General features: G+C 43.0%; 1 protein-coding gene across 1 annotated transcript; it reads right to left on the bottom strand.

Annotated features, from left to right (window-relative positions):
- Window positions 1-991: 991 nt before the first annotated feature.
- On the bottom strand, window positions 992-9,840 carry LOC147890869 (beta-1,6-galactosyltransferase GALT31A-like). The gene is made up of 11 exons (XM_087390003.1): window positions 9,146-9,840; window positions 8,688-8,793; window positions 8,527-8,591; window positions 3,215-3,414; window positions 3,048-3,111; window positions 2,879-2,951; window positions 2,631-2,751; window positions 2,449-2,536; window positions 2,116-2,241; window positions 1,867-1,976; window positions 992-1,762 (listed from the first exon to the last, which is right to left on the bottom strand). Exons 1-11 carry the CDS (start codon window positions 9,235-9,237, stop codon window positions 1,614-1,616), a joined length of 1,194 nt encoding a protein of 397 aa, XP_087246129.1. The 5' UTR covers window positions 9,238-9,840; the 3' UTR covers window positions 992-1,613.
- Between the last annotated feature and the right edge of the window lie 425 nt (window positions 9,841-10,265).

Genomic DNA, 10,265 nt, shown 5'->3' on the forward strand with positions numbered 1-10,265 from the left:
TTGTGTGCATAACATATGTTCTTAACATATACATTGTGATATGATAGTCCAGTTTTCCTCATAGGTTTTGGATGGAAGTTGTGTGCATAACATATGTTCTTCTTAACATATGCATTGTGATATGATAGTCCCTTAATCAGCATCGTGCTATCTCCATAGTCTGAAATTGTGGTAGTCCCTTAAGGTAAATCAACATCGTGCTAGCTCTCTAAAAGTCGTTGCTGCTCACAATAGACTAGCATAGAGAAATTCTCTCATCGCTCATCTCATAGTTACTATCATGCATATGGAGTCAATGAAGGACAATGTATGTAGCTCTCTTAATCTCATATACGAGAAATAGTAGATGGAATTCTGAACATGTGAGACAGTAATTCTGAACTCCAAAATTTACCTTACCTATGTACATGTCAAGTTGAATGTGCGGAGTTGGTTCAAATGTAAAAATTTGTCCCTCGCAACAGCATGTTTGTAAGTTGAATAAGCATGTTTCACACAATTTTCTGAGACATGTAACAACAGGTTCACTAAGATTAATTTTGTGGCCGTTAGGGAGCCCAGCCATATGCATTCAATTCCCCTTGAAAACCTAACACCACGAAGAGGAAAGATCAGGCAAACAGAAAATCTACAGATTAACATGACATGAGACTCTCATAGAACCCCCAGAAAAAACATTTGCACCTCAGCAAGTACTTCTGAGGGTAGCTTTGCGGTCTTGAAATAGAGAAAGTTTAAAGCTTTGTAGTCTTGATTAAAGCTCAAGGTTTAATGAAGAGCATCAGGTCATGCTGAGAACACCAGATATAGTTCACTTACCTAACCCCACCACTGCATCAAACGAAATGACTTTTACTTCACCTTCACCATGGCCAACCATATCCAACCGTTGAATTGCAGAATATTAGTGAGATTAGTCGAGTTTTACAAGTTATATGAGTATGACAGTAACAGAGAAAATCATAGCAAAGACTAACCTTTTGAAATGGGAGGCCGCCAATGTCCAAAAACAATTATCGTGTGTTCTCTTACAGGGAGGACATCATATGAGACTGTCAATCCCTTGTGTATCTTTCAGGCATGGTTGGTCTCTTAAAGACCCAAAAAAATATAAATAGATGCCATAGGCTGCCAATTCCTGGTGCACATATTCCATCTATGTCATTTGCTCTGAAAAGCAACGAGTCCTTAAAATGACAGGTCTATCCAAGAATCTGGTAGTATAACTCCACGTTAACAAAAAAATCGCTGAAGTATGCTCCATCTGAGCATTTGCTCAATCAGATAGATATACACTGCCTTTGAATACAGAAGCATCTTTGTAGATGCACTCAAAGGTTTCAAAGCACAATATGTGCTTTTAATCCATCATTAGCCAAGACCATCGGCAAAAATGCTTGCCAGGTACAAATTGATAGAAATATGACGAACAGAGCCCATCTTACAAACTAACATGTAATGGAGCCATTCACTCAGGATTGCCCATGTCTGCTTTGATCGGAACTCTTGGAAACTTCACATGTGCTTCCAAATGCTCGTATGCCAAACTTAGTGGAGTAGATGGCCTTATTGCAGTGGAGAAAAAAGAATGAGTTAGTAAATCTCACGAAAACCTAGAAAATGGCACTCCATACAGCCCCTTCTCCTTCACCACAGCGCTGATGCACATCTTTCATTCTTTCTACAGATTTGCATACACCACTGCACATCCAATCGAAAGAGGCTACACATGCATTTCCTGCTTGAGCCTTCCACTCACAATCTGCAAAACATGCTTTTCGATAGTTAGCATTGACCAAAGGCGCTAATGAAATCCAATGTCACACAAAATCTCCAATGTATATAACTATATGAAGAAATAATTGCCTGGAGGTGTTCCACAGCACAAGCTACGATCATCAATTTGTTCCACATCCAAGCCAATGAACCATGAACCAAGAGATACATCTTCATTCGCATACTTGTGCAATATAGGCCTATAAAAAGATCTGATTCGTAAGTACCGTACTGAAAATCCTGAGACTGGTATTTACCTTCAGCAAAAAAATGATAAATGACAGGAGAAGCACAAATCGCCACCTTATTGTAAAAAACACAAATACAGGGATGACCTACTGGTTTATTGAAATATAGGTGGCCAAATCTTTTGAAATGGCATACAGTTGGCCAGTGGCATGTCTGAAATACTTGTTACCCTCTTCCCCAAACTTCCAGTACTCTGGTTCATGATATTTGACTCCTCTGTAGAAATATACATACAATCTAAGAAATCTAGTTCAAGTATCAGTTAAACACCTTTCTGCATGTGAGGCAATAATGCTGTTAATCCAAACACGGCCCACTTGTGAAGGTAAATCATGACACAAAAATCATTCACTTTTCCATGCAAGCTGGAAGATCTTCATATCAACTGGGAAGATCCTCATATCAGCTAAGAGTTGGACTCACTTTTGCGAAAGAACTGGGCCAGATTTCATGCAGCCTATGTAAACACGAGGCTTTGATTGATGCCTTGCCAAGGTTGTGCCAAGCATCCCTGAAGACAGATATCAGTCCATCAAAGTTTGCAACCAATTTACACATAAAAATGTTCATGATGAGGTAATACCAAAACGCTGGTAAAGTCTCACCTAAATTTACATGCACATCATCATCGACCTTTACATAGAAATCGGCATCCCACTTTGCCACAGAAGTGGCAAAGAAAACCTTGGTCTTGGCAGACAGCTCATGATAACCTTCTATGTGATCCTATTAACAAAACCAAGTCAGTAAGAAGAGAGATGATGCTTGATTGCAGTTCCAGTTGATACATGCTGTAATCTCTGAGCACTTTTCATTTGATAGGCTACTAGTAAAGCAAATCATGTACACTTACTAATCTCAAGAAGTCTGAGTGCTGTGCATCTTCTGCATCAATAGCCCGATCCAAAATCCCCCCAGGGGTTGCACTGTAATCAAAAGACAAGTGTGATCCAAAACATAAAGAGGCCACAATCTTAGAATTATCAACTCCTGCAAAGGAGCAAATCACATTGAGGAAATACCTGTGACCAATCACAAAACGAACAACAATGCCTTTTTCCCGTTCCAGTTGCTTCAATTTATCTCCTGTCCAATATTCTTTGGTTACAGTGCTGATATAACAACAAGTCCATAAACGTGTAAATCACATATGCTGTGTAGGTTCATCAACAATATATAAACTTGATACCTTGTGGCATCCATGTTTCTCGAACTGAATCCCTTCTCTTGCGACTGCTAAAAGCAGTATTGATTCCTACCACAATGAAAGCTTTTTGCCTCTCTCCTGGAATCTCACCAACGGGCTTCACAATGGCAGGAGAACCGGCTTGTGATGCCCTGGCCGCAGCTAATTCCATCTCTAACATGGAGATAGTTTTGTCAAGAGTCCTGAACAAACAATCAATTTGCAAATTCAGTATAATTTGGTAGCAGAAAACAGTTGAAGTTTACAAGCTTCCCCTCTACATAACTAACAAGACGAGAGGATAACACTTAGACACTTGACATAAAAGAAATGCATCATTACATCTATGCCCACCTGCCTTTGAGAATCTAAAGGCCTTGACTCAAGTCCATCCATTATTATAGCTGAGGGGTTCCCCTCACACACACATTGGGCAGAGATGTGGAAGAGGGGGGGAGGGGAGACGCAAAACAGGGGAGGCTAATCACTGGCTACAATGCTCACCTAGAATGAGGAGGGCATACACTGAAAAACGTAGAAACTGTGCATACACAATGAACTAAACCCTAAATGATGGATGAAGAGGTGTAAGAGAGAAGCCAACTTGTGGCTTCACACAAAGGCTCTGGCTTCAGCCCCCTCCTAGGTGGCACTGACACAGTGTGCCCAATCAGAATGCATTGACACACAAGCACATGTAAAAGGTCTCACCTGATTGGCTCTCCTATAGTGTGTGGAGTGCATGTCCATGACACATGTGCAAAGTCATCTGATCGAACCAAAAAGGTACGATGTGGCATCCATTCCTCCATCCAAGATGTCAGCCAATACTGAAGCAATATGTAAAATTGAATTGACTGTCATTTGGACATCCACCCCAATAACTATCTAAACACCTTGCTAGTTTCATTGTTGCTTCGCCCATATTCCAAGCAATCACATATGCTTTCAAACTCTTCTAACCCAATGAAAAAGAGCACTCATAACTTGAGGTGACTCTCAAACAACAAAAACTTAATAGCAAAAGGAGAAAAAAAGCAAAGAAAAAGAAAAAGAAATGAGAGAGAGAGAGAGAGAGAGAGAGAGAGAGAGAAAAGAAAGTCTATTAACATCCAATGGAGACCAAAACGTCTATGGGACAGCAAGAAACCCTCTAGTACATCTGCTTTAGTTAGGGCACATGGCAACTCCCAAGGAGTACAAAAAGCAACCCATATTATTTAGAGTACCTACATGATATTCTGGAAGAGTAAACAGCCATACATCAGTTTAAGACAAAGAGTCTTTTGGTTTTGATTTAAACTCTCTGATTAGTGCTACGCCTTCACGGTAAACTGCCCATTTTCCATTCTTTCTGGCAGCCCTGACTTTAGCTAATTCAGTTGCCTTAATCTTGAGTTGAGCTTGTGTAAGTTCCTCTGATATCCATACTTTGGTGCCCTTCAGCTTGATCCGCATATCTTTTGACTTCAATGTAAGGATTGCATGACCTCTATAGTGCAAAATAGAAGCTGTCCTGGAGTCATCATCATCTTGCTCATCATCATTCACCCATTCAATGTTGGGCACGCTTGCTTTAATCTTTGTTAATATTTCACTATATGTGTCCTCTTTGTACCAATCTTCTGAGAGTCCCCCTATTCTAATCTTCAGCGCATTATCACATCTAGCTTCGTGTTCTTTACTCTCTGCTTGAATATCAGACTTACTTGCTTTGTTGTCCACTTCCACAATCACTTCCTTCTTAGCAGTTTGTGCTTTAGTGTGAACAAGATCTCTGACTGTAGAGACTAGCTGCGGGGTAGGGGGGGAATCCTTACAAGATTTTACAGCCTCATCAATTACTGCCTACTTACCAGGCCCTTCCAAAATGTGAAGTCGGGCCTTTACCTTTGCAAGCTCCAATCGTAGCTCTCTCGCTGCCTGCTGTAGATAAAAATCTGATCTTGTTGCCCGAGGATGGGTCGTTTTGAGCCTTCTTGTTGGTAATTCCGTGCATATGGAGGGGGTGTCATGGCTGCAACTGTAGAGTACCAAGTCCTGATGGATATTGAAGGAGTTGAGGGGGGTCTTGGAGGAGAGGGTAGGCCAGTCCATAATCGGCTGTATGTTGAACCCCCTAGCTTAACCAAACCCCCCGGATTGGGTTAGGTTGGGTTGGGTTGGCGGAGAGAGAGAGAGAGAGAGAGAGAGAGAGTTAAATTAGGTTAAATATCCACCACAACAACCCCCACCAATAAAAATAAAAATAAAAAACACTAATGCTAATACAAGGGAATAAAGATAAACCAATGTACATATAAGAAAACGAATGGAACACCAACTCAACAACAAGGAAATAGTTATTATCATTATTTTTTGATAGTTAGTTATTTATAGATGATAAAATAAGAGAGTGGGGAGAAAACAAAATTAAGCAGTGATCGGAGCATATGACCTCCAAAGATAGAACAAACCTGAGAAAGCTTTTAAAAAAAAGTCCACGATCTCTTCGTGCAAGCTACAACTACTTGTGAAGATTATACGATTTTACTTTAGTCTCTTTCTCAAACGAGAATTTCTAAGCAAAAAATGCTTAGACAATCAAAGTAATTGATTAAAATGTATTTTGTCCATACTCGAGAATTCTTAGGTTTAAAAGGGTGATTATGTGATGTCCCTAACAAACATATCACCCAAGGCCTAGTCATGGCGAATTAGCTTAGTAGATGTCTATTGCACAAGGATTTGAGATGTCATTCTAAAAGTCATAATATCTTCGCTCTTTGCGATTTGATATCGTTCCTGGAAAGTGCACTTCACAAAGAAGTCCCTTGATGGCTTTGCCATAAAGCAGACTTGCCTCATGAGTAGGATTTTCTATGGTTGAAGCTTTTGGTAATGGATGCAACACCTACTGGTGTTAAAGGGTGACTTGAGGTACCAAGCCAATATGTCTAGGTGGTCAATCTACTAGCTCTCTCCCCCATTGTAGGTTGTGGTGATTGTTTCATGTAAGCGCTACATGTTGGAAAGGTCACCTCCCCATCTGTAAGCCCCCATATGAGAAGAGCAAGGGGGGGGGTGAACCTAGGGTTTGAGGGAGTGCCACATGGGCAGCATCCTGGCTGCCATGTGGGTGCTAGTCAGACAACAAAGAGTGAATTACCTGGAGAGATCAGCATGGTTGCGTCAGAAGACACCTTTGTGAAAGGGAGATGGCGGGGACAGGATGTCTTGGATCTGCCCTGGCAGAAAGGAGCTGATGAGGAGCATGATTGTGTGGTGATCCAGAAGAAGACGCGCTTGCATGATGGGGTCCTTGGCAAGGTATATGGGCAGGGTAAAGACCTGCAACAGGTGTCTGCAGCAGCAAGGCCAGCACATGGCGCATTAATGGGAGGGGGAACCAGCAGGAGTGTCGGCCATAGAACTGGCTGGTTAGGGCTGGTTGGAGCCAGCCAACCAGGCCAGCTATTGGGCAGAACTAGGGGCTGGACCCGGCCTTGAAGTGTGGGCCAAAGGCCCTAGAAAAGAGAGCCCCAAAGGGGCATTTATAGGCAGACCAGGTCAGGGCCTGGTCGGCCTTTTTGGGTCGGCCATAGGCAGCCTGACTGGTCGGTTTTTTGCCAGCCCCTTGGGGGCCTATAAAAGCAGAGGCCCTTGGCCTCATATGATATCATCTGGAGCAGCAGAGCCTCAGCAGACTGGAGCAGCAGATCAGCACCTATAGGGCCTACATCCAGGAGGTGTATAGGAGGCTGAAGAGCTGCAGACAGGCTGAGTTAGGGCTGCACACCTAGGCTGACATCCAGGGCAGCAAGGTGTACAGATCAAGTCACGGTGACCAAGTCTACAGAAGCTCGACAAGGAGCACGCGGGCTTGAGTCTAGAGATAGCCAGCAGATAGGAGAAGTACCTTGTGGTAAGATCAGAGGATCACACCATTGGTGGGACTCGGGATCTCTCTCTTTTGTATTGTGTCCATAGCTTTGGACGGAAATATATTATTTTAGTGGTTTCTCTATCTGGTTGGTTCATTGTCTATTGATGAGTCTGCACATCTATTCTATGCACATAAGTTGAAGAAGTTTGTGATTGCACACCCCACATCACACTGTGTGAGCTTCTGGGCATTACTATCAGTCCGCTATGCGTACCCTATGTTGGGTCTTTTCTAACACTACACATGGAGGTTAGGCTACTCAGTAACATAGTCGAGCCTTCTGATTTGGATTTTCACCACATGTGCTCCTCATTTGCCCACCTAACCTCATCACCACTTGACTGTCCAATTGCTTTGGATAATATTGGTATTGTTACTCCCATTTTTTTACATATGTCCTGCAATGGTCCTGCACCTTTCAATAGTTCCAAGGGTAGTCAAGACCCATACGTACGCTTTGCCTTAATGGCCTCACATCATACCCATGCAAAAGGGATGCCTATGGTCGCTCACTCACCATTGATTAACATCCTCCAACTCTATATGAAGGATTGAACAACATTGCATATGACATCCTCCAACTCTATCTGAAGGATTAAACGGCATGAAATAAAACTAGATATTAATACTTAAATATAAAAATAGAATCAGTAGCAAGGATCAACGTTATGGAGGGTGAGCCCACCATCTAGGAAACTTTGTACAAGTTACAGCCCAAAAAGCAGTAGATGAAGTGATAAAGATCAGGGGAAAACAGTTAATTGACTGGGGGGCTAGAAAGATGCAGCAAGAGGAAGCAAGCCTACAATCAGCTATAACAAGCCAACCATAGACGTCATTCACCTGGCACATTACCCACAAGCAGCCAAACAGTGCATTGAAAAAGATATGAGCATCTATCCTTCTAAAATCAGCTATGTCTGCTGGGGTTGTTCCAACGATAGATGATATGCTTAAAATTCAACCCCTATTGCTTCCAAGCCTAAGGCTTGTGGCGTCCTCGCAGCCTTGTTAGAGCCTGTTAGGTGTACAGCTTAGAGCATTACTTCATAAATTTTGATATTCAAATTTCCTGACTTGTTCAAAGCCCAAGGATCCTTGCCAGTTCCCTGTTGAATGTATAGCGTACACTTCCTCCCTATCCAAGCCATGAAAGTTCTATTTGCTTCCTTCATGAAACTATGCTGAATGTGATTTGTAGAGCACTAGTTTCTCTAGACAGTATATATTTTATAGTAGACTAATGTTTCAGTTATTGCTTCTGTAAGTAAACAAACGAGATGCACTAGGCAAATCTATCAAGTCCACTATTGTAAAAGAAGAAACCGCTACTGTAATTCTTTCCTGGGCGAAACAGACAACACAAAGATGGAACATGACATTCACTTACTTGATGGCATCATGCGTTCTTGAGACTTCATTCAGGATATTTTTCCCTTGCCCAGATGGATCTTTCTGCTCGAAAGAACAGGTAACTCCATTAAAGCCTTGGCGGGATAGAAATTCTATAACTTTAAAAATTAAATAATCGTTTTATATTAGTATACCTACATTTTTATTTTCACAATCCTCTGTAACAAGCCTAAGTTCTTCTTCATGAGCCAACTTCCTTTCTCTATCACCAGATTCTTCTTGAGATTCTGACGTTATCCATATTCTGCACAAAATCGTGACAGCAGATAAGTAGCATACCAGCTTTAGAATCGCAATGAAAAATGCACTGTTTTAATAGTGAACATATCTGCAAGACATAACGGTACAGCTCTCATTACAATTATGTCACACAATGTCTCCGCTTACTAAACGATGGAGCAGGCACCGCTTGGAGGAAAGAAGGAATGTTAGACTTCTCACAGTCAACAGGCTCAAAACCTCTAGAATTACAATAGCAAATTGCAATCGGACAAAAACTCATGTCCGGCGTATGCTTCAGAGAAACAATAAAAACTCACAACTAGCAACAATGCACATGCATGTAGTCCCGCGCCCCCCCCCAAAAAAAGGCAAACCTGTTGGTGAACAGCATGCCGGTCAAAAAACACGCAACACAAGCAGCTATGAGCAACTTTGGAGACACTCCAGCCGTCACCCTCGACCGCATGGTTCACAAGAAAGCTGATTGGACAAATTGTCGAACGATCCGCCAAACTGCGAAATTATTGAAAGCTCATATCGCAATTGCATCAATTACTTGCACCACTGGTTTTGATTACGAATGGAGCGCAGCAGGTCCAGCGCTTGTCCAACAGCACCCAAAAAAACTTAGGCTTTCCAGGCAGCCCAAAAGACTTTGCGAAGGACGGATCTGGCGAAAATGGATCTCCCAGGGTTCGAGTGGATATTTGCGATCAACGTTCTCACAGAGCGATGCTGCTGTCGGTGAAAGGAAGGCGTCTAGTACGGATCGCTTCCGACCCTAATCACCAGATGGCTGGCGGTCGTGCAAGTGCTGCGCCAAGCCACCAATCTAGTGCACAAATGTCAACTCGAGAAGCCCGTGTGGGGCTATAGGCGTTCTCTGTGGAAGGACCCAAAAGAGGTAATGTGGAGGTTCTCTCTGCGCGAGCCGATGGAGCTAAGTTCAAAATGCTGCGGAGACTGTGAGGATGAGAGGGGGAGGGAAGAAAGGGAGGGGGGAGGAGAAGGGATCTGGGGGGAGGAGGAATTCGAAGGAGGACTGAGGGGAAGGAGGAGGAGGAGGAGGAGGAGGAGGGGTAGAGATGATGAGGAACAACAAAAGGGAACAAGGAAACTCTTTGTGAAAGAAAGAGAAGGGGAGGGCCGGCGCTCGTTTCCTGTTGTTGTTGTTGTGTGTCCAGAGAAAGAGTAAAAGAGAATATGTTGCGTGTTTGTGTCCTTCTTCTTCTTCTTCTTCTTTTCTTTGAAATTCCCAAACCCAAAAAAAAAAAAAAACCTTCCCCCCTCCAACGGAACAACCGTCCCCCCCCCGCCCCCTCCCTCCACGTGCCTCTTTCCTCCCTTGCCTTCACCCTCCCTCCCCATCATCATCATCATCATCCCATCCCTCTCTCCGCTTCGATTCACCTCTTCCCCCCCAGCTCTCAGTATTCCTCGCCTTGGAGAGAACTCATACATCTGGTTGGAGCGAAGCGCGGCGCTCACAGCTCT

This window comes from Dipteris shenzhenensis, chromosome 18 (assembly GCF_047967505.1).
Source record: "Dipteris shenzhenensis isolate YYH24624 ecotype China chromosome 18, Dip_SZ_1.0, whole genome shotgun sequence".
Taxonomy (NCBI): domain Eukaryota; kingdom Viridiplantae; phylum Streptophyta; class Polypodiopsida; order Gleicheniales; family Dipteridaceae; genus Dipteris; species Dipteris shenzhenensis.